At 41.6% G+C, this 25,585-nt stretch overlaps 1 protein-coding gene across 5 annotated transcripts in view; it reads left to right on the plus strand.

Moving 5' to 3' along the window:
- The window catches only part of LOC109910632 (F-box-like/WD repeat-containing protein TBL1X), a 446,017-nt gene that overhangs the window by 392,848 nt on the left and 27,584 nt on the right, over positions 1-25,585 (plus strand). For all 5 annotated transcript variants that reach the window (XM_048597767.1, XM_048597765.1, XM_048597766.1 and 2 more), the window contains 2 exons: positions 13,203-13,416; positions 19,911-20,043. In XM_048597767.1, the coding sequence (XP_048453724.1) occupies positions 13,203-13,416; positions 19,911-20,043 (347 nt within the window). The remainder of the gene's footprint in view (positions 1-13,202; positions 13,417-19,910; positions 20,044-25,585) is intronic.

The raw sequence follows: 25,585 nt of genomic DNA on the forward strand, positions 1-25,585 counted from the left end.
TACTTGTCTTCCCACCTATTTAGTATAACCTGCAAACTTGGTGAGAGTACTTTCACTTTCTTCATCCAAGGCATTAATATACAGTAAATTTTATTTTAATTGGCACTCTCAATAAACCAACAAAACTATATACCTGAAATACTGGAAGTCTGCTGTATTATCATGATCTCCACGATGTCCGAGTAGTCAGTAAAGGCTGTGAGTGAGAGCCTCTCTGCCGGTAAGTTTTACTTAAGGAAAAGTTAACCCTTTTGTGTTGAATTTTTACTTTGAACCAAATTTCCAAACATATAGTCCAAATACTAACTTGGCTTTCATCTCACTCTGCTGCAGTCTCGTGCTGACATTGACTGTTTCCCTTAATTACACCTCAATACTTCTTCATTCTTTCAGTTGCTGATCTATGTGTATTCCACATAAATACTTTAAAATGATAATCATTTTGGCAATTATATAATTTTAAGAGCTGTATAAATGAATATATATTGGCTTGCAAAATATTTTTGTCCATAAATTTCCTGAATGAAAGATGCATAACAGGTAACAAGGAAAAATTGAAAATGCTTTTGTAATGTTGCCCTTTTCTTTTGAAAAGAAAAATAACGTATTTTGTTACGAATGTTGTTTGGAATAAATCTCATGACATGTTGTGAATATGGTACTGCTGTGGTTTATACCGTATCTTAATTCTATATAAAACTTATTGTCCTTTTTATGCTTCAGATTTTTCTTTAGCTAATAATCTCGAAAATGTACTGTCTCCTTGGAAAGCAGAAGGAGTTTTAATGAAACCAAGAATGGGAAACTATGAATTATGAGATTGAAGTGAATTTAAATAGGATATTCTATTAAGGAATCAGTCAAGCCAAATATTTAAATGAGAAATGGGAATACCTTTACTGGGGCATTCCAAGCTCTTGTGCAGAAGAGATCCCTGCACAATCCAAATGCAGAGTGCATTTGTATAAACAGAATCTGTCAACTTCATTGCATAGCAGAGCTGCTTACCCTTTTGAGTCATCAGTGGGAAACTCGTGTACAGTGAGCTGTATTACATCTGTAACATATTACATCTCTGTAAATAGTTTTCCTCAGTTGATGCAGATTGCTTTCTAGTGTTCATATTCTAACTAAAGATAAATTGTAAGAAGTATAATGATAAATTAATATTTCCGATTACATTTCTATCTTGCTTGTCATTAATTCTTTATTAAGAGTCAACAACTTGAACCCTTTTTTTACGCTCAGCAAATGGTGTTTTCCCTGCAGGTAAACACTGTCGTCTATATTTAAAAGGGTTGCTTAAGTTCCATGTCTAGTTGTTAAAACTGCTTTTAATTCACTCTGTCCTTGCATTTTTCAACAACCACCACCATCCCCCCACCCCATCCCCACCCCTGCATTCCTAGTTTATTCACCTTTTCTCAGGGCACTGGGGCGATGTTCCACTAGTGATGTAACTTTCTGGAAATTCACCATAATAGCCATATTTCACAAAGCTTGGTGCTGTGTCATCAAGCAATTTACCATGAATACAGCACGGTAGAAAGAGCTCCTGTTCTCACCTGATAACAACAACAAAATACTTTTGCATATGTGTAACATTCTTCCTGACCACCAGGTATCTCATAGCACTTTACCGCCAGTGGAAAACTTCTTGAAGTTTAGTCTCTGTTGTAATGCAAGACAGGCAGCTGCCAATACTTTTCATAGCAAACTCCCAAAACCACTAATATGATGGTCATTTGATATGTAATGTTGAATGAGGGGTAAATATTGGCAAGACATAGATAAATACTCTGCTCCTTTTCAAGAGCGAGCCAGAGGAACTTTTATATCTACCCAAGCAGAAATAAGGGTTCTGAAGAAGGGTCATTGGACCCAAAACGTTAACTCTAATTTATCTCCACAGATGCTGCCAGTTCTGCTGAGTTTTTCCAGCAATTACTGTTTCAGAAATAAGGGGTCTTGGTTTAATAACTCCTATGAAAGACAACACCTCCAAAACTGTAGTGCTCCCTCAGTACTATACTGGAGTGTCCATCTTTATTTTGGTACTCAAGTTCAGGACTGGAACGTGAACCTGGAAACTTGTGGCTCAGGGACCATATGCTTTTCAGTGGATAACTATTATTAGTAAGGGTCTGATATATTTATTTTTACTCGCTTGACTGAAGCAGTTGGATCATTTCTATTCCTGAAACTGCTACTCTGAGACATGCTAATTAAGATCTACGATCAAAGTTGAACCTGTTAGACTTCATTTGCTCAATGCTAATCCATGTGAAACATATGCCTAATAAGTTACTGAGCTGCTACATCTTCTAATAAATTGGGAAATTTAAACTCTTTTTTGCAATTGTTCAACATTAACTACAGTTACAACATTGTTCCTTTACCACCTATTAGCAAAAGAAATTCAAATTCAGTGGCTCCTGTGATATATATTAGTCTACACAACTTGGTAAATAAATGTGATTCTTAAATTATTTTTTGAATAATAATGGCCAGCAAAGCCTTACAAAATAAAGATGTTGAAGCTGTCATGCAGGATCTGAGTTTTTAATGTGTATCATCCTTATTTCTCATGTTGATTGCTGTCTTGCTTGATGGAAGTGTTCTGGAAACATTGTTTACTTTCCAATGAAACTGCTGAAGCAATTAATACATCTATTTAACAAGACTCTATCCAAATTTTTGGATTTGTTTTAATATTTTCAAAAAGAGAAAAGGCAGGTATATCTCTGCTGATATAGCTATGCACAAATTCACCATGTATTAAATAATTACATCGTAATGCATAAATATATTCTTCCTAACCCTATCCACTCTCACAAACAGGTCTCTGCAAGCACCACCAAATGGCTGGCTCACACATTGCTGAAACACTCACTCAAACTTCTGTGACATACAGTATCTTCATGTATATTTTAAGATTACTTTTCAATTTTGTTCAGTATTTCATGCAATTCCTGCCTGTGCCATAGATATAAAGTTACAGGAGCTGTTCTGCAAGAATACAGTGTAAGCAGTGAGGAGTGATTTCAATTACGTATCAAAATAAAAATACCTACATCTTGCCTTTAGTGCTGTTGAAGTCTGGGATTTGTATTTGGCTGTTATAAATATCCTAATGCCAGTCTGTTCATGTTATAAACATTCCAACACCAATCTCTTGAGTAGTAGGATATCATATCTGAAAGGTTAATTGCTATATTAGCAGTTGACCAACAACTATTAACTCAGTTGCATAATATTCACTGCACCCAGACTCAAAACAAGTCTTGGCAATAAACTAGTATTAAGAGAAAAATTACAAATATTTAAGATTTAAAGGTGGTCATGAGTTAGCAGCCTAGAATCCGTTTGATAGATGCCAACATAGATGCTTCAGAATCCTTGGGTGGAATTTTGCCATTTTCTGTCAGCATGAGTGCAAATGCGTTCGGTGTTAACTTGTTGCACCCGCCACCCCCCAAAAAAAAGGCAAACCCATTCAATCACCTGCTAATCAACTCATTAAGAGCTGGGAAGTGGACAAATTCTTTGACAAATCACAGACCTCAACACTAGTGGTCCAGGCCTATAGAGATTAATGACCAATTAGAGGCCAGTAACTTCTTGTTCCTAAACTCCATTGATTCAAACGTACTCCTTGGGACAGAGTTCCAAGAAGGTAGGAACTTTTTATACTCTTCTGAGATGGTGGTGGGTCACAGGCAGAGCAGAGTCAGCTGGTTTTAGACAAGGACAGTGGGCTGGCTCCCAGCCACACCTTTGTCCCCATCCGTTTCTCCGAGGATCTCCCCCCTGACTCAGGCAGTTAAAGGCCCCTACCTGCAACACAGCAGTCAGGTCACCCTGATTGCAAAATCAAGAAACTAGCTACTTTTCTCACCCATCAGAGGCAGGAGATTGAGGAAGTGGTGAGTTGAGGCCTTTAAATGGTCATTAACTGACTATTGAGGTAGTTGGTCAGTGCAGAGGAGTTGGGCCGATGGGTCTGTTTCTGTGCTGTATAACTCTACGGCTGTAAGACTTAAGGGCCTTACTTGGTGATGGATTGAAAAGGTCACTGATGGGCCCTGTCATCCAGAACTTATTTAATGAGATGTTGAGGGAAAGTTTCAATCTAGGGTCAACGCACCCAGTTATTCTCCATTTTTCTCCAATCTTTCACAACTTCCAGGTGGTTTGGAATTTTGGACTGCTATTTCATTGGCAATAGTCCTAGATAACTGATTAAAGGAAAAGGAAAATTATCATTGTGTACAGGGAAAGGGCTGTTACTGGAAATGCATTTGCTGGGGGCAACCAGAAAGGAAGGCAAACAAAAGGGATGTTTAGAGAGCCACAGTGGGTCTTGAACGGATTGTGGGACTGCTGTTGATATAGAGGTAATCTCCACTTTCAAACATTTTGTGAAAACATACCTTTTTGAGAATGGTCTGAAGCAGGCTCGAGAGGCAGATTGGTTTACCTCTGCTCCTATATCATATGTTTGTATATCCCTTTCAAGGATTGCTGTGTAGGCTGCATGAAGACCAAGTTTACCTGAGTGCAGCGAGCTTACACCAGATGCCTTCAAAGCAAGCCAACTTTTTAATGTGGGTCCTTAAATAGGCTTCGGGACCAATTATTGTCTATGCAAAGGGATAGGTAGAAATTATAGATGCAAGTATGGACCTTTTTTTTGCCTGTGCCAATACTGCAATGGCACACTTCAAACTTGTAAGGAATACATAATTTTTATTGGTTGTATTGAAGACTTATGTACCTAGTTAGTAACTGAAAATTAGGTGTCAGCTAGTTTCAAAATCCATCTGTTCAGCAACAGCTTCCTTACTGAGACCACTTATAGTGCATTAAAGGGAAAACAAAGGAGCTGATGTTTATCGCACGTTGTTGGTGGAACCAATTTCATTTGTAGAAAGTATTTTTAGGAATTTTTCAGGATGCTATTAGGGGCGTCTCTGTTATAGAACTCCGCAGAAGCAATTTTAAATCTGTAAAAGAGGTTTACAGCACAGAAAATAGTCCTCTGACCCACTGAGTCTGTGCCGGTCAAAGACAACCTCCTAACTATTCTAATCCCATTTTCCAGCACTTTGCCCATAGCCTTGTATGCCTTGGCATCGCAACTATACATCCAAATATTTCTTATGTTACGAGGGTTTTTGACTCTACTGGCTTAACAGATCAATCAGGTCTCTGTCTATGCTAATTTCTTTAAATATATCACAGTCCTCCCTGATTTCTATACCCACATTGTCCCCCTCATTAGTGAACACTGACACAAAGCATTCATTTAAAACCCTACCTAAGTTCTCTGGCTTCACATGACCACTGATCCTTTATGGGCCTACTCTTTCTCAAATAATCCTTTTACCCTTAATGTACTTGTAAAATAATTTAGGATTTTCCTTTATTTTACTTCCTATTTTTCTTTCATACCCCTTTTTTTACCCCTTGCACATTTTGAACTCGTGTTGTTTTGAACACTCGGCATCTGCAATAAGCCTCCCCATTTCTCTTTATCATGTATATCACTTGATATCCAGGGTTCACTGGATTTGTTGGTTGCGCCTTTTATATGTATTTGAACTTGTTGGCTCTGTACTCTCCCTGTTTCCTCCTTGAATGTGCCCACTGCTCTGACATACCTAAAAGTACCTGCTCACAGTGCATTCTGGCAAAATCACACCTTATTAAAATTGCCCTTCCCCTACTTTAGAGCTTTGATTTCAAGCCTGGCTTTGTCCTTTTCCATAACAATCTTGAATCTAACAGTTATGATCGCTGTCTGCAAAGTGCTCCCCCATTGATACTTCAACTACTTGCCTGGCTGAATGACCTAAAATCAAGTCCGGGACATCCCCATCTCTTGTAGGACCTTCTAAATACTGAATTAAAAAGCTCTCCCAGATGCATTTTAAGAATTTCCACACTCTCTTATACACTGTGACTACCCCAGTTAATGAAGACAATGAATTCAGGGTCATCATTAGATTCTTAATTCCAAATATTTTTATTGAATTTAAATTCCACCAGCTGCCATGGTGGGATTTGATCCCGAGTCCCCAGAACATTATCTGGGTCTCTGGATTAACAGTCCAGCAATAATACCACTAGACCATCGCCTCCTCTATAATGTGCCAACATATCTGCTATTCTATTTGTCTTGGACTATCAGCGGGCATATGACTCCTGGCAATGTGATTGCTCCTTTTTTGGTTTTAAGTTCTCCCCATATGGCATCATTTGAAGAGCCTTTTGAGCTGTCATCTCTCCTTACTGCTGTAATTGATTCCCTGATCAATATTATGACAACCACTCCTCTTTCACCTACCCTCCATTTTGAGCTGTGAATCCTGCCCTATTCTTAACCATGTCTCAGTGACAACAATGACATCATACCCCAATTTTTTAATTTGCCCTCAATTCACCTGGCTTGTTTGTCAGACTCTTTGCTTTTAAAAAATAACCATCCAACCTTGCAAAACACCCTTGTGCCTTAAATGGCTCATAATTTCTCTATCTTCTTAACTAACTTGCTGTATCTTCTAGTTAGAGCCATTCATCTTCCCCTGCTGAATATTTCTCTGGATCTTGCCCCCCCCTGTCAAATTAGTCTAAACCCCGCCCCCCCACAAGGATGCTGATTCCATTCCAGTTCAGGTGCAAACTGTCTACCTTATAGAGGTCTCTCCAAAAACAGTCCCAATGTCCCAGAAATCTAAAACCGTCTGCCTTCACCCTTTCCAAAGTTTTCTGTTTTAGCCTCTTCTGATGAAGTGCCAAAGATCCTTTATTAAACATATGGATCAGGTTTCTATAGTGTTGACGAACATTGACTGTGTTCTTTTAAGTAGTGGTCATAGCGACAAAGCTATCCTGGTTTTCGCTCCTGATGCAACCAGTGGGAAGCAAAGTTGGGGCCAAAAGATTTATTCTTTGTTTCCACTCTTCAAGGGGACAGGATGAACAATTTGGAGGAGCAATTTCAGATGGCAACCGATCAGTGAGTTATACAAATGAACACTGAGATTTAGAATCTTCCAGGCTGCCTGCTGCTGAAATGTTGGAAGGGGAGTGTGGGGCTATCTGGGCCTGGGGTAAGGGAATGGGTTATGTTTGGTGCTTTTTTTCAATCCCTATGTGCCTAATTCCTCCTCCAAGGTAAAATTTGGCCACAAGCACCTGAAGCCTACCTCATGCCTTGCATGGCCCGAGCTAATGCACATTGTGTTGGGATTCTGTGCACATGGTGTGTGCAGAGATCATTATGTAATTGAATCTCCAATTCTATACCACTGCTGCAGCACCTGACATGACAAAGGTGGCCTGCAGAAAAGAGAAAATCTATCCCCCAAACCATCCACTTACTGCAGGTGAGCTGCCTGGCCTGGGAAACCAATATGCCTAGTTGGTCTTTAATCAACCATCACCTTTCCCTTTGTATAAATTAAAAAAAACATAATTGTGTTGGTAACAGGAAATTCCACTCTTGGGGAGCTATTTAAGTAAGGCAGCAGTGATCTCCCCATTCCATCACCTCTGGGGAAGCCTCACGAATGAAGTGCCACTCAGAAACTGAAGTGCCCAGTAGTCCTCCGTCCCCAGAAATTAAGCACCCCATGGGGCTGAAATCCTGTCCTGAGAGTTCTCACCCAATCAGAGGCCAGTAGCTGTCAGCACTACCAGGGAGCAGTAGCAACTGGTGAAAATGGAGTGGTCCAGGATCACCAGGGGACCCAGAGCACAAGTGATTGAGGATTTGGAGGGGGAAAGTATGTCAGCAGCAAGGGGGATGGCTCTGAACAGTGCCCAATCTTTTCACTTCACCACCTCCTCCCACCCCTAAACTCTCCTGATGCTCACTCCTTGAATAGACACTGAGGACTTCATCACATGGGAACTGTCCCACCTGCTGCTCATTAAATACTAGCAGAAAATTAGTTTTTATTTATCTGTTAACTCATAGGACATGGGCTTCCCTAGTTGCCTTTGAGAAGGTAAGTGCCTTCTTGAACTGCTGCAGCCCATTAAGGACCTCACTTTGTACTGGGGAAGGATAGTCACTCGGAGGCCTTCCCATGTCAGACTCCACTGGAGAGGTGAGAAGGGCAATGTGGTGGTAAGGTCCCAACCCTATCCTCTTCTGCCCAGTAAAGTGCCCCTTCCACCACCACATGCACCTCTGGAATTGTATTAAGTCCCGCTCAGAAGGTCTGTGTGTTAGAAGCAACATGGAATGAATACACTTTACATATTTGTAATGAGGTGATCTTGTGTAATTATGGAAGTCAATGTATTTGTATGGGGATATGCAAATCTAAAGAGCAACAGCGCTGACAGTTCCGTACTATAAACGGCTGCAACGTGGACCAATTGTAATGTTCAACCTTCCAAGCCCAGTCGTCATAGGGAATGTGGGCATTTCCATCTTAGCCCAGATCCTCATGGGACCTACCTGAAATTGGTGTTGTGCTCCTTCCAGTTATATTCATAAGTGATCAGTCTATTCCAATTCAAATGTTATTATCATAATATCTGTTATATCACTTCTACTATCATGCATGTTTTTATTTCTGCAAATTTTGTTTCAGAATGTTTTCTAAACGTATTTTTGCAACAGAATATTGTCACCGAAAACTCGTGGTTAATTTATTAAAATTGTAGTTTATAATCTGAATTTAGTTTGCATTGCATTGGCTCCTCTTCAAAACTAAAGTGAAGCCTAACCGCTTAAATTTTTTGTTGGTTGGTACATAGGATGGTGAGGTGTAAGGGAAAGTTGATAGAAAAGGGCAAGCATCAGAGTGAGATTAAATTAATCATATAACCTGTAGCGATAGTTATCCAGAAAGTGGCAATGTCGAAAGCTGATGTCTAGAACCAAATGAAATTTTACAAACCAGTTTTAGAAGTCTGTTCCTCTAGAAGCTGGTGGGTTTGAAGGGCGTGGGAGTGAGAATTCTGAGAATTTAGATACAATGAATGGTAATGATTGCATTCACAGTGCATGCTGCATTACTTCAGTGTGTATCTATGGAAACTGCAGGCACATATGGCAATTTTTGTTTTTAAGTAATTCAGAACTCAGAAACATTTAAACTGATGGTCGGGTTCTAATTTCAAGAAAGGATAAAATCAAAAGCAGTCAGAGAAATTTTGAAATTGTAGGTCAGAGTCACAATTTAGGTAAAAATAAGCAGACTGGGTCAGGAAGGGCATAGAGCTTGACTATGGTTATGAGGTATTTAGTGACACATAACATCGGAAAAATATGGCAACATATTTGAATGTATGAAAATTTTGTACCAGATGTGTTTTTTTTAATTATTCACTCATGGATGTTGCTATCTGGCCAGCAGTTACCCTTGAGAAGGTGGTGGTGAGCTGCCACCTTGAACCACTGCAGTCCATGTTCATATACTCACATATGCCATCAGGGAGTTCCTGCATTTTCCAGCACTGTAACAGTGAAGGAGCAGCAATATATTCCCAAGTCAGGGTAGTAAGGGAGTTGGAGGGCATCTTGCAGGTGGTGGTGTTCCCATGTATCTGTTGCCCTTCTTCTAGAGGAAGTGGTCATGGGTTTGGAAGATGCTGTTTAAGGATCTTTGCCAAAGTGATCAAGATTGGGAACTAAATATTTCGGGATGCTTTACCTCTAGAAAACATTTGCCAAAATTTAAAAACAAGGATGGCATAAAGACAATGGAGAGAAAGGAAAATCAAATTGTCGAATCAGTTTGACTGGAGCTAAGGAAGAACAAGAAGGAGATGACAATGATGGGAGTAGTTTATTAAGTAGTTAGTGTTGTCTAGAATATAAATCAGAAAATTAGAGATGCAGATAGCAGGGACAACAGAGTTATTGTGGGTGCTTTAATTTTCACATGGACATCAGCACATTTGATATAGTCATATGGCAGGTGAGTTCCTGTAATGCGTTCAAAATAGTTTTCTAGATCGTGTGTCAAGAAACCAACGAGGGATCAGGCTATTTTAAATCTAACATTGTGCAGTGAGACAGAATTAATTAATAACGGTGTAGTGAGGGAACCTCTAGGGAAAGAAGTGACCATAATGTTCGAATCTTGTATTACCTTTCAGAGCTATGTGCTTAATCCAAAGCTAGAATCATAAATCTGAACAAGTATTGTATGTTTAAGGAATCAGTTAACGTGGTAAATTGGGAAATGTGATTAAAAGATAGGACAGTTCATAAACAACAACCAGAGGGTTGCCATTGACTGGAAACTGAACAGGGCTAGCTACATAAATACTGCGGCTACAAGACCAGGTCAGAGGCTAAGGATCATGAAACGAGTAACTCGCATTTGACACTCCAAAATATGTCCACAAGGACAAATAGGCACAAGTTAGGAATGCAAAGAAGTGCTCACCATTTGCATGGATGCCGACAGGTCCAGCAACACTCAAGAAACTTGAAATCATTCAGAACAAAGCAGCCCACTTGATTGGCACCACAGCCACAAATATGCATTTCCTCCATCACTGCAGATGGACATGAACAGCAGTGTGTGCCGTCTACAATATGCATTGTAGAAATTCACCAAGGCTCCTTAGACAGCACCTTCCGAACCCACACTCACTCCCAACTAGAAGGGCAAAGGCAACCTTTTGAAAAGACAAACTGCAAGTTCTTCTCCAAGCGTTTTACCACCGACACTTGGTAGTATAATGATGTACCTTCACTGTCTCTGGGTCAGAATCCTGGAACATCCTTGCTAATGACATTGTGACGTAGCTACAGTGTAGTGTTTCAAGAAGACAATTCACCACCACCTTTTCAAAATCAATGAGGGGTGGGCAATAAATAGTGACTCAGCCAGCAAAGCTCACATCCCTGATTGAAAAAAAAGTTGCAAAAGTTAAAAGAATGGTTCAAAATACACGGAGAATACATTCTCTTAAAAAAAATGGCTAAAGAGAAGTTAAAGGTAGCAATAGATTAAAGGAAGAGGCATCTAATATTGCAAAAGACTACTAAGTCTGGGCTGTAGGGAATTTTAGAATTTAGCAATGAATGACCAAAAAGATGATGATAAAGAGAAAATAGGATCTGTTGCTTAAACAGCTATACTTTAAAAAAAATGTTTGTGTAGGCATATCAAAAGGCAAAAGGTTTGCGATTGTAAATGAGGAATCATTGTAAGCAAGTGAAATTATAATAGGTAATATGAAAAATGACAGAGACGTGGAATAAATATTTAGTGTCTGCCTTAATGGCAGAAGATAGAAAGCATTCTGAGACTGTGGCAAACCAAGTTGCAGACTGGAAGATCCTTCTAAGAACTGAAGGCTAGCTACTATTAGTATATATTGCATTGACTCCCTGCTAGCTGCATGAGGCAACCAGCAACGTATCGACCTGTAGCCCAACACTACAATCAGTTAAATGAGGTGGCAGCATCAAACCTATCTCTATGTCAACATGCATCAGCCGTTCACAAATCATGATCCCTGTGTCAACAAACAGCATGAACCAATTTGTAGCCAGAAAGATATATATGTCCAATACATAGCATGATACTGATTTCTTTAATTCTGTCACATGGGTATAAGTGACTAAAAACCTGTGGAAAAGCAGGATATGCAGGCAAAACTCAGCATCTGTGGAGAGAGAAACAGAGTTCATGTTTTGAGTCTTCTGATATGAGCCCAATACGAACTGAAGGAAGCTGGAACATTGTTTTTGTGCTGTTGACAATAGTGGAACGAGACGTGAGTGAAACAGAACGTGAGGATACCCAGACTAAAAGACATATGGAGTGCTGATGATAGTAAAAGAGACATTAAAATGAATAAAAAATATGTTAATAGGGAGAGGGGATAATCTCCAAGAAAGGACACCACCTAATTTTCCGTGTAGGCACTTTGTAGTCTTCAAGATTCACCATTAAGTGCACAAACTTCAGAGCATGAACGCTGTCCTTCACATTGATTACATTTCCTCTGATTAGAGCCTTTAAAACTATTCTATTTTAATACACACATTCAAGAATGACAAATTTCAAAGGGAGCCACAATTTATGTGAGAGAAAAGGGCTCTGGCTGGTTGACAAATTGACATGGTGAATGCACCAGGAATCTATTGTCCCAAGTAGTTTTGTTTAATTAAAAAAAAACCACAATGCCTGGACAAATTCCTTTTCCTGCGTAGGAATATACATAGCTTCTAGTAAGCATCAGTGAGCTACAATCAGAACCAACTCAAGTACTGTATTAGAGTTTCTATATCATTTGTAGCTTTCCTTAGAGGCTGATAGGCAGTTACTTAAATTGCTTGGTAGCTGTCATTTACACCAATAGCATTTCTCAGTGCTCAGACAGAGACAGTTACAACAGAGATCTTCTGTGGATGATGAGGAGGATGAAAAGCTGTCAAACGAGAACATTATGTAATCCACTGTGGATCTGGAGGAACACAGCAGGTCAGGCAGCATCAGAAGACCAGGAAAGTTGATGTTTCGGGTTCACACCCTTCAGCAGGACTGTACCAGAAACCTATTGTACATAATGTATGTTACTGTTTAGAACAGCAGTCATTGCTGCTTTTTTCTACTAGAAAAGATAGGCGTAATTACTGTCATGTAATATGTTAAAGGCTAAGTCACAGTTAAGTGTTATTCTGCCATCTTCTGAACTTAAGAAGGAACATGCAAGAGCACATGAATAAAGCCGAGAAGTCAAAATAAAGCAAAGATCATTATATAATTCCTGCGCATGCTATGAATCAACTAGATATTGAATTGGGTTTCTAGGAAGCAGGTGTGCACTTAAATTCTGCTACATCAGTGAAAAAATCAAAACTTAAGAAAACCCATGAAAAGTAATATAGCTATGATATCAGTCATTTCGGACAGTGCTACGTTTGATAACTCATGTCAATGTTTGGATATTTATTAACATCAAATTTGCAGCAAGCCCCTATTCTAATTATTTTATGTGCTGTCTTGTTCAATAAAAGTATCACTTGTGGATGCAGTTCCACCAAGTCATGATTTTGTGTCAGCTGCATATCCAAAAATAACATAGTCCAAAGCCCAAATCTCTTTCCTATGATGTGCAAGATATTTCAAATGACTTATCTTTGTGTGGTTTTGTTGACATTCCAGTTTCGTTTGTTCATTTTAAAAATGTGCTGGTACCCTCCCTTTCCTTCCTAGGATGGCACAGTGTTTGATGGCAGGCCAATTGAGTCATTGTCTCTAATAGACGCTGTGATGCCCGATGTTGTACAGAGTCGACAGCAAGCGTTCAGAGATAAACTAGCACAACAGCAGCAAGCAGCAGCTGCATCTTCAGCTCCACAGCAGCCAACGCCAAAGAATGGAGAAGCCACTATTAATGGGGAGGAAAATGGGGCACACACCATTACAAGTAAGCATTGCATCATATTGCTTTTTCATCTACAGCACATCCAATATTGAAACTGAGATGTAATATTTCCGTATATAACAGCTAGGAATCATATTTTAACAACCTTAAAAACTGAATATTAAAAATTTTAGCAAATTTAGACAACCAGAAACTGATGTTTTTTTTCAAAGTTAAACTTGTAGAATTGATTCCTTTTGATTTTGGTTTTAAGTAGTATTTATATTTTAGATTAAAAACACATCCTTATGCATTTGTTTGTGCCCACTTGCTAATTACATAATAGTGATAATATGTTCTGTTGATATTTAGGAAGTTTTCTTATCTGTACTTCTCAAAAAAATGGGCAAATATGAATCACATTACAAAATGTTAGCGTGTCATCAATATGTTACCTCCCTGGCCAGCAGTCTGTTCCTTCCAGATGAGTAATCAGTTCGACATCTGCTTATATTTATGCCCACCAGGTGCTCTGGTTTCCTCCCACAGTCCAACAATGTTCAGTTTAGGTGGATTAGCCACATTAAATTGCCCCGTAGTGTCCAGGGATGTGCAGGGTGGGTGAGTTAACATGGTGAATGCGGATTACAGGGACAGGGTGGGTGGTGTGTCTGGGTGGAATGTTCTTTGAAGGGTTGGTGCAGACTGGATGGACTAAGTAGGCTGTTTCTGCACTGTGAGTATTCTATGATCCTATATCTACACAACCCACAAAAGTATCCACAATGTTTAAATGACAGATGAAATATTTCATGTACAGTGTAATCACTTTAAACAATTCAACTTGACACTCATCTTGCTTTTAAAATTCTAAGTTCAGAAATATTACTTAATTCTATACATTTCATATAAGGAAAAACATTTTATGCAGGACCTAGTTAAGGCCTGGAAGGTACTGCCTGAGAATGCGGTGGAAGCAGACTCCATCATGGCTTTCAAAAGGAATTTGGATGACCACCTGAAGATGGAAACTTTGCAGGATTTTGGTTAGAGTGGCTGGGGTAGTGTCACAGGAGTAATTGAGCTGCTTATGTTTAGACAGACATAATGAGTCATGTGGCTCTTCCTGTGTTCATAACTATTGTGATTCTACTGCACGTAATACTGTTCTATTAATGTGTAGATAGATTTGGAAAGAGATTGACTTTAATTGGCAAGAAAACAAGACTTATACAGCACGGAAACAAACCCTTCGGGCCAACACATCCATGCCAACCAGGTTTCCCAAACCAAATTAGTCCCATTTGCCTGCATTTGGCCTATATCCCTTTAAATCTTTCCTATTCATGTACCTGTCCAAATACCATACGGACATACAGTTTGGAAACAGACCCTTCAGTCCAACTAGTTCACGCAGACTATGTTCCCAAAATAAACTAGTCCCACCTGCCTGCATTTGGCCCATATTCCTCCAAACCTTTCCTATTCATGTATTTACCCAAATGTCTTATAAATGTAACTGTACCTGCATCCACCACTTCCTCTGGCAGTTCATTCCACACACTAACCGTTCTCTTGTTTTTAAGAAAAAAAGACGCCCCTCATGTCCTTTTTAAATCTTTCACCTCTCACCTTAAAAATATGCCCCCAAGTTTTGACATCCCCCACCTTTGGGAAAAGACCTTTGGTATTTACTAATCCATGCCTCTCATGATTTCATAAACCTCTATCAGCTCACCTCTCAACCACCTATGCTCCAGGGATGAAAGTCACAACTTATGTAGCCTCTCGTGATATCTCAAACCCTCCAGCCCCAGTGACATCCTTGTAAATCTTTTCGGCACTCTTTCCAATTTAATAACATCCTTCCTATAGAAGGCGACCAGTACTACACACAGTACTCCAAGAGTGGTCTCACCAATGTCCTGTACACCTGCACATGACGTCCCAACTCCAGTACTAATGCTCTAACCAATGAAGGCAAGCATGCCAAATACCTTCTTCACCAACCTATCTACCTGTGACACCACTTTCAAGGAACTATGTACCTGAACTCCTAAGTCTCTCTGTTCGACAATATTCCCCAGGGTCATACCATTAACTGTGTAAACTCTGCCCTGGTTTGTCTTACCAAAATGCAACACCTCACATTTATCTAAATTAAACTTCATCTGCCATTCCTTGGCCCATTGGGTCAGCTTATTAAGATCCCATCGTACTCTTAGATGACCTTCTTCACTGTCCATTATACCACCAATTTTGATGTCATTCACAAACTTACTAAAAATAATGCCTACATTCTCATCCAAACATTTATTAAAAATGACAAATAATAGCAGATCCAGCACAGATCCCTGTGGAATATCACTGGTCACAGGGCTCCAGTTGGAAAAACAACCCTCCACCACCACTATGGTCTTCTACCATCAAGTCAATTTGGTATCCTGTTGACTAGCTCTCCCTGGATCCCATGTGCCCTAACCTTACTAACCAGGCTACTATGCAAAAGCTTGTCAAAGGCCTTGCGAAAGTCCAAGTAGACAATGTCTACCACTCTGCCCTCATCTATCTTCTTGATTGTATCCTTAAAAATTCAATCAAGTTTGTCAGACACTTATTTTCCACACACAGAACCATGTTATCTATCCCCAATTATTCCTTGCCTCTCCAAATGCATATTAATCCTGTCTTTCAGAATCTCCTCCAACAACTTACCCACCACTGACGTCAGACACACTGGTGTATAGTTCACCGGCTTTTCCTTGCAGCCTTTCTTAAACAAAGGCACAACAATAGCCACCTTCCAGGCTTCTGGCACCTCACCCGTGGCTGTAGATGATACAAGTATCTCTGCTAGGGGCCCCGCAATTTCTTCCCTAGCTTCCCACAATGTTCTGGGATACAGTTGATCAGATCCTGGGGATTTATCTACTTTTATGCATTTTAAGATCTCCAGCAATATGGACTGTTTTCAAGACATTATTATTTATTTTACCAAGTTCCCTAGTTTCCATGTCTTTCTCAACAGTAAATAGTGGGATGAAATATTCGTTTCGCATCTCTGCCATCTCCTGTGGTTCCACACATGGACTGTGTTGTCGATCTTTAAGGGACCTGTTCTCTGTATGGTTGCTCTTTTGCCCTTAATGTACTTATAGAATCTCTTTATCTCTCCTAAAGTGTTGATTTGTTTCCAAGGTTCAGCTTCACGAGACCAGATGTCAGCTACTATCCCAGCTATCAATGTGAAGCTGGACAGAGACAGTTGGCAGGTCATTCAACCAAAGGGACATCAAGACCATTTGCAGTTACAGAATGATGGGGTTGGTTGAGGGGGGTATGTCAGTGGATTGGAATAACCAAAAGCAAGCTTTCCTTTTTTTGAGGTTGGTTGGCTCGCCGAGCTGGTTTGTTGTTCCACAGAGGTTTCGTTACCGTGCTTGGTAACATCCTCAGTGCAGCCTCTGATGAAGCGTCGGTGGGTTTTCCCGCCTGGCTTTTAAACTCTGGGGTCCGTTGCGATGGATTGCCTCATTTCCGGGTTTCCTCCGTAGTGGAATGTATATGGGATCGAGTTCAATGTGTTTATTTATAGCCTGCTTCGTGGAGTGCCATGCTTCTAGGAATTCTCATGCTTGTCTCTGCCTAGCCTGTCCCAGGATCTTGGTGTTGTCCCAGTCGAAGTCGTGGTTCTCCTTGTCCATGTGGATTGAGACGAGTGAGTATTGGTCGTGCCTTTTTGTAGCCAGTTGGTGTTCATGTACTCTTGTTGTTAGTTTCCTTCCTGTTTGTCCGATGTAGTGTTTCTCGCAGTCCCTGCAGGGGATCTTGTAGATGACATTGGTCCTGTCCATGGCGGGGAGTGGGTCTTTAGTTCGGATGAGCACTTGTCGTAGGGTTGATGTGGGCTTGTGTGCCACTCTGATCCCCAGCGGTCGTAGAAGTCTTGTGGTGAGTTCTGACGTGTTCCTGATGTAGGGTAGTGTGATGAGTGTGTCGGGGCGTGTAGAATCTTTCTGATGCTGTTCCTGTAGGCATCTCCTGACCCAGTTCTTTGGATATCCATTATCCTTGAACACCTGGAAGAGGTATTCCTCCTCCTCTTGGCGTAGTTCCGTGTTGCTGCACTGTGTTGTTGCCCTTTTAAATAGTGTTCGCACGCAGCTTTGTTTGTGTGTGCTGGGATGGTTACTATTGAAGTTCAATACCTGGTCTGTGTGTGTGGCTTTTCGGTGTGCTTTCGTTTGCAGTTCCCCATTTGTCTTGCGCTCTACCATGACGTCCAGGAATGGGAGTTGTTTGTTCTTCTCCTCCTCTCTAGTGAATTTTATTCCGGTGAGGGTGTTGTTTATGAGTTTGTGTGTCTCTTCTAATTTGGTCCGTTTAATGATGACAAAGGTGTCGTCTACATAGCGTATCCATAGTTTAGGTTGGATTTGCAGAAGGGCAGTCCTTTCCAGTCTTTGCATCACTGCTTCTGCTATGAGTCCGGAGATAGGCGATCCCATGGGTGTCCCGATGATTTGCTCGTATGTTTGGCCGTTGAAGGTGAAGTGGGTGGTCAGGCATAGGTCCAGTAGTTTAAGCATGTTGTCCTTGGAGATGGTTTCACTGGGGTCGTGTTCTTGTTCAAGTAGTGTTGTCATTGTTTCCCTTGCCGTACGGCCTCCCTAAAGTGCACAAACCGGAAGTCCCCTCAGACCCACAGTCTCCCTACCAGGCACTCCATCGCACAGATTAGCCAGAGAACTACGAAGAAGACTCAAGCACCTAGTCAACAAATCACCCCACTCCATCCACTCAGCCCAAGAATTCCTCAACTCCATCAAAGACATAAAGATAGAGGACGAAGAGACCATGATATCGTTTGATGTCACCGCCCTATTCACGTCAATAGACATACCACTAGCAAGGGAAACAACGACAACACTATTTGAACAAGAACACGACCCCAGTGAAACCATCTCCAAGGACAACATGCTTAAACTACTGGACCTATGCCTGACCACCCACTTCACCTTCAACGGCCAAACATACGAGCAAATCATCGGGACACCCATGGGATCGCCTATCTCCGGACTCATAGCAGAAGCAGTGATGCAAAGACTGGAAAGGACTGCCCTTCTGCAAATCCAACCTAAACTATGGATACGCTATGTAGACGACACCTTTGTCATCATTAAACGGACCAAATTAGAAGAGACACACAAACTCATAAACAACACGCTCACCGGAATAAAATTCACTGGAGAGGAGGAGAAGAACAAACAACTCCCATTCCTGGACGTCATGGTAGAGCGCAAGACAAATGGGGAACTGCAAACGAAAGCACACCGAAAAGCCACACACACAGACCAGGTATTGAACTTCAATAGTAACCATCCCAGCACACACAAACAAAGCTGCGTGCGAACACTATTTAAAAGGGCAACAACACAGTGCAGCAACACGGAACTACGCCAAGAGGAGGAGGAATACCTCTTCCAGGTGTTCAAGGATAATGGATATCCAAAGAACTGGGTCAGGAGATGCCTACAGGAACAGCATCAGAAAGATTCTACACGCCCCGACACACTCATCACACTACCCTACATCAGGAACACGTCAGAACTCGCCACAAGACTTCTACGACCGCTGGGGATCAGAGTGGCACACAAGCCCACATCAACCCTACGACAAGTGCTCATCCGAACTAAAGACCCACTCCCCGCCATGGACAGGACCAATGTCATCTACAAGATCCCCTGCAGGGACTGCGAGAAATGCTACATTGGACAAACAGGAAGGAAACTAACAACAAGAGTACATGAACACCAACTGGCTACAAAAAGGCACGACCAATACTCACTCGTCTCAATCCACATGGACAAGGAGAACCACGACTTCGACTGGGACAACACCAAGATCCTGGGACAGGCTAGGCAGAGACAAGCATGAGAATTCCTAGAAGCATGGCACTCCACGAAGCAGACTATAAATAAACACATTGAACTCGATCCCATATACATTCCACTACGGAGGAAACCCGGAAGTGAGGCAATCCATCGCAACGGACCCCAGAGTTTAAAAGCCAGGCGGGAAAACCCACCGACGCTTCATCAGAGGCTGCACTGAGGATGTTACCAAGCGCGGTAACGAAACGTCTGCGGAACAACAAACCAGCTCAGCGAGCCAACCAACTTCAACACCCACAACCCGAGCTACTGATCTACTCCAAAACCTTTCCTTTTCCTAGCATGTTGATTCTAAGTCTAATTCTAGTGCCTCTACTTTATTTCAGTTGTGTTTGGGTGGCTCAACATATGTAGCCTCCTCGATGGTTAGACCTTCACGATTCACCTGCTCACTGGATAGATACTCTGAGCCTTAGCAAGGGACAATATTGAAATGGAAATTTTTAAACTGCATCTCAAATAAAAGAATAATACAACACAGCATACCTTTTCCTGTGACTAAAATTATAAGCTTTATTGTGACTGGGTGTTTTATAAGTAAAGTGATTTTATATTAATTTAATGTAATTTCTTATAACTGAAAAATTAAATGATACTTTGCAGATAATCATTCTGATGCTATGGAAATAGATGGAGATGTTGAAATTCCTTCAAACAAATCCACAGTCTTAAGAGGTCATGAATCTGAAGTATTCATTTGTGCCTGGAACCCAGTCAGTGATCTTTTGGCATCAGGGTAGGTACCAGTTAAAACAAGCTAAGTACTAAAAGTAAAAATACATTATCTCTGTTGTTTTGGCATCAGTTATACGGTTGTATTACTCTTGCACCTTTACCACATCGTGTTAAACCATTTCATGCTGGTTAGCAGTGTGCAAGTATGGAGGCAGATCCCTTTAATAGATTTTCATGCCTCCACTGAGGGTCAGTATATAATAATTCTGTAATGAAGCAAAACCAATGATCCAAATTGCATAAATGGTCTCTCAATCATTTTTCACTTGACATGTGGAACACCTGGAGAACGAATGGCAGTTTGTAATTGCATGGCCCCTGTCATATGTAGCAATCTAGCAAACAGGATGACTGTGGGATGGAAGCAATAGTATGAAATTTAAAAGCCTCAAAATTTATAAACTGAATTTAGAATCATCCAATAAAGTGGTAAAACATGCTGGCTTAGATATTTGACAGTGTGTAGAAGATACATGTACGGATCTAGCATGGTAGGAGGTGAGCCTGAATTCTGTGCTGAAAGTGCCTTATCTGCCATTTTGAATCAGGCTTCTTACGAGCTTTCAGAAAATGTACCAAAGTAATTAGAAACACTAACCAAATTTAAGAAAGGGTCCTATGTTGATGCAAAGACCCCTTTGTGAAATTCTTCCACCCTAAAACCTGACTCAGCGTGCATTAAACCTGCCCAACAAATCATGATGGTATCGGGTAGTAAGAACTCTGCAAAGAATGCTATTCAAGAGGTTAATCAGTCCCAGACAAGGGTAGTTACTGGTTTGTTCTCATTGGTTGTTGGTTAAATTCTAGGCCCCATTTTGTAGGAGGATGTTGGTGAGGTGGGTGGGGGGGCCCTGGTTCATGAAGGTTTCCGAGTTCCTCTCCTAGTAGTAACTTGATTCTTATTTTTGCTACCAGCTTTTTCTGGTTGTCACTGCTTTTGTCTTTATTGAAACATGTTTTCTTCCAGTCGTGGTAGTCTCCTAGGTTTGCTTTGGTGATTGAGAGCAAGGGAAGCCATAAAGAAACCAGAAAAGAGCAGGAGCAGCTGGGTGGAAAGGATATAGATCAATATGTAGAAGACTAAGTACTTAGAAACATGCTTGCTGAGAGCAGTTATTACCCCAACTTCACCAAGAAGTTTCCTAATAAAGCAACTGTCAATTGCTGCAGCCACAGCTGGAGCCTTAACCTGTTTTGGACAACACTGTCTATAAGCCCTAAAGTAACAAACTCAAGATTCCTTCAATAATATTTTCCAAACTGACATCTACCACCTAGGAGAACAAGAACAGTGGATATATGAGAGCACCAGGACCCAGAAGTTCCAACCAAATCACATAACATTCCATTTACTATCACTGGCCCAAAATCCTGGAACTCCATCCCTAACAGCACTGTGGATATCCCTACATCCAATTGACTGCAGTCAACTGCGGAAGAAACTCACTGCCAACTTCTGTAGAGCAATTAGGGGTGGGCAATAACAGCGATGCCCACATTCCATAAATTTTTTTAAAAAGGGCTTTGAAATTGTTGCTTTGATGCTTTAGGCATCTATCAGGATGCAGCAAGTGTCATCAAGCAGTTTACTGTCAGCTGGATCCTCTCTCCCAGGAGGAACACCTATATCACTTTCCCAAAGCAGGATGAGAGTGCATGGCTCCTCTCACATTGCATAGACCAAAATGCTGGACATTGAGGTCAAGGTTGCCTTCGGTGCTTTCCATTATCATGCTGGCATCTTTTTGAAAAGAAACAGTTTCTACTTCTTCAATATTCAATTTACTTATAATTATAGGAAGCACACAATATAGGTGAGTTCAGAGGACTAACGGCAATAATTTTTCATTGGTCCTGTGCCTGTCTCTGTTGATGTCTTTATTCCAGCTAAACCATCAGGGCAGCAGGAGTGTTGTAATGCTGGAAACCCCAGTCAGCATTGGCAGTTGGAAGTTGGAAGGTGGAAGCCACCTATGTTCCAGAGTGCTAATTTGAGCTGCCATGCAGCCTATTCCAACTGTCAGCACAGTGTCAACCTCTGTCAGATCATTGGGCCTTTAGAAGAAGGAAAAGAAAAGGAGGATTGTGCTGTGAAGAAATCCTGAGTGATATCTCAGTTAACAAAGAACTCACCAAGGTTGTAATACCTCTTATTCACCCACCTGCAACATACCCGCCAAAGTCATCTTCCAGAGTGGAAGGGGCATGCAAAAGAGCATAGTCACCCACTGCATGTTGAGTGCAACTTTTCTCTGCAAGACAAGAGTTACTGACAGCTTTGGAGGTTGTAAGGTGCTTGTAGAAGACTGAGGTATAGGGAAGTAGCCATTGCAATAATTTAGAGTGTTAGAGGGCGGCATGGTGGCTCAGTGGTTAGCACTGCTGCCTCACAGCACCAGGGACCCAAGTTATATTCCAGCCTCAGATGACTGTCTGTGTGGAGTTTGCACATTCTTTCCGTGTCTGCATGGGTTTCTGCCAAGTGCTCCGGTTTCATCCCTCTGTCCAAAGATGTGCCGGCTAGGTGGATTGGCCATGCTAAATTGCCCATAGTGTTCGGGGATGTGTAGGTTAGGTGGGTTAGAGGGAGATGGGTCTGGGTGGGATGCTCTGAGAGTCATGTGTGGACTTGTTGGGCCGAAGGGCCTGTTTCCACACTGTAGGGAGTCTGTCATTTCTCGTTCGTACAGGTGCAACTAAGGAGGAGAGAAAAGAATGAGGTGTGCAGGTAGTATGTAGTGATTGTAGGAAGGTGAGGAAGGGCAGTAATATGAGTACTGTGGCTGCAGGTATACAGTCAGAAGTGAGTCCTCAACATAGTCTCATCGCTTCAGGTTAAACATGAGCAAGTAAAAATCCTACTGATTACCACTTACCGTCCTCCTTCTGCTGAAGAATGAATACTACTCCATGTTGAACAACACTTGGAAGAAGCACTGAGGGTGGCAAGGGCACAGAATGTACTCTGGGTGGAGGGTCTCAGTGTCCTCCACCAAGAGTGACTTGGCAGGAGCCCTACTGAATGAGCTGGTTAGATCTTAAAGGACATCGCTGCTAGACTGGGTTTGCGGCATTTGGTGAGAGAAACAGGAGGAGAAAAAACATACTTGACCTCATCCTTACCAGTCTGCTGGCCGCAGATGCATCCGTCCATGGTAGTATCAGTAAGAGTGACCACCGCACAGTTGTGGAAACAAAGTTCCACCTTCACATTGAGAATACCCTCCATCATGTTATACAGTCAAAGTCATTCAGCATGGAAACTGGCCCTTTGGTCCGACTCACCATGCCAAACCGTGTTTCCATTTGCCTGTGTTTGGTCAATATCCCTCTAAACTTTTTCTATTCATGTAACTGTTGAAATGCCTTTTAAATGTTGTAACTGTACCTGCATCTACTACTTCTGGCAGTTCATTCCACCTACAAACCACCATCTGTGTGAAAAATTGAGTGGCACTATCACCATGCTAAATGGACAGGCTTCGAACAGATCTAACAGTTCAAGGCTGGGCATCCATTATGTGCTGTGGGCCGTCAACAGCTGCAGAATTTTATTCCACCACAATCTACAACCTCATGGCCTAGCGTATCCCTCACTAACCATTACCATCAAGCAAGGGAATTAGCCCTGGTTCAATGAAGAGTGCAAGAGGGCACGCCAGAAGCAACACCAGGCATTCCTAAAAACAAAGTGTCAGTCTGGTGAAGCTACCAAACAGGACTGTTTTCATGCCAACAACATAAGCAGTAAGTGATAGAGCTAAGTGATCCCAAAATCAACACATCAGCTCTAAGCTCTGCAGTCCTGCCACATCCAGTCCAGAATGGTGGTGGACAATTAAACAACTCACTAGAGAAGGAAGCTCCACAAATATCCCCATCATGAATGATGGAAAAGACCAACACATCATTACAAGAGATAAGGAGGAAGCATTTGCAGCAATCTTCAGCCAAAAGTGCCGAGTGGAAGATCCATCTCAATCTCCTCCATTGATCCCCATCATCACAGATACCAGTCTTCAGCCAATTCGATTCACTTCATGTGATATTGAGAAATAGTTGGAGACACTGGATACTGCAGAGCTATGGGCCCTGACAACATTCTGGCAATAGTACTGAAGACTTGTGCTCCAGGGCTTGCCACTCCCCCAACCAGGCTCTTTCAGTACAGCTACAACACTGGCATCTGCCTGACAACATGAAAATTTAACTCGGTATGTCCTGTACACAAAAAGTGGGTTAAATCTAACCCAGCCAATTACTGCCCAATCAGTCTACTTTTGATTATCAGTAAAGTGATTAAAGGTGTCATCAATGCTGCAATCAATCAGCACCTGCTCAGTGACAACCAACTGGGTTCCACCAGGGCCATTCAGCTCCTGACCGCATTACAGCTTTGGTTCAAACATGGACAAAAGAGCGGAATTCCAGAGGCCAGGTAAGAGCAACAGCTCTTAACATCAAGGCTGCATTCGATAGAGTGTGGTATCAAAGAACCCACGCAAAGCTGGAATTGGTGAGTAACAGTGGGCAAACTCTCCATGGGTTGATTTCATACCTGGCCTATAGGAGATGGTTGTGGTTGTTGGAGGTCAGTCATCTCAACTCTAGGGCATCTTTGCATGAGTTCCTCAGGGTCCTAGGCCCAAATATTTTCAGCTACTTTATCAATGACCTGCCCTCTATCATAAGGTTAGAAGTGGGGATGCTCACCGACGATTGTACAATGTTCAGGACCATTCATGACTCCTCAGATACTGAAGCAATCCATGTTCAAATGCAACAAGATCTGAACAGTATCTGGGCTTGGGCTGACAATTGACAAGTAACATTCCCACCACACAAATGCCAGGCAATGATCATTTCCAATAAGAGACAATCTAGCCACCACCCCTTAATATTCAATGGTATTACCATCACTGAATCTCCCACCATCAACATCCTTAGGTTTACCATTGACCAGAAACTCAACTGGGCTCACCGCATAAACACAGTAGCTGAAAGAGCAGGTCAGAAGCCAGGAATACTGCAGCAAGTAACTCGCCTCCTCAATTCCCAAAGCCTGTCCTCCACCTACAAGGCACAAGTCAGGAGTGTGATGGAATATTCCCCAGTAGCCTGGATTGGTGCAGTTCCAAAAAAAATCAAGAAGCTTGACACCATCCAAGACAAAGTAGCCTGCTTGATTGGCCCCAAATGCACACCCTCCACCATCAATGCAGAGTAACAGCAGTGTGTACTACATATAAGATGCACTGCAGAAATTCACCAAACATCCTTAGACAGCACCTCCCAAACCCACAACCTCATCCATCTAGAAGGACAAGGGCAGCCGATAGATGGGAACATCACCACCTGCAAGTACTCCTCCAAGCCACTCACCATCCTAACTTGGAAATATGTCACAGTTCCTTCACTGTTCCTAGGTCAGAATCATGGAATTCCCTCCCTAAGAGCATTGTGGGTCAATCTACAACATATGGACTGCAGTGATTCAAGAAGGCAGCTCACCACGACTCAAGGGCAACAAGACACAGACA

Source organism: Rhincodon typus, chromosome 6 (assembly GCF_021869965.1).
Source record: "Rhincodon typus isolate 14 chromosome 6, sRhiTyp1.1, whole genome shotgun sequence".
NCBI lineage: Eukaryota > Metazoa > Chordata > Chondrichthyes > Orectolobiformes > Rhincodontidae > Rhincodon > Rhincodon typus.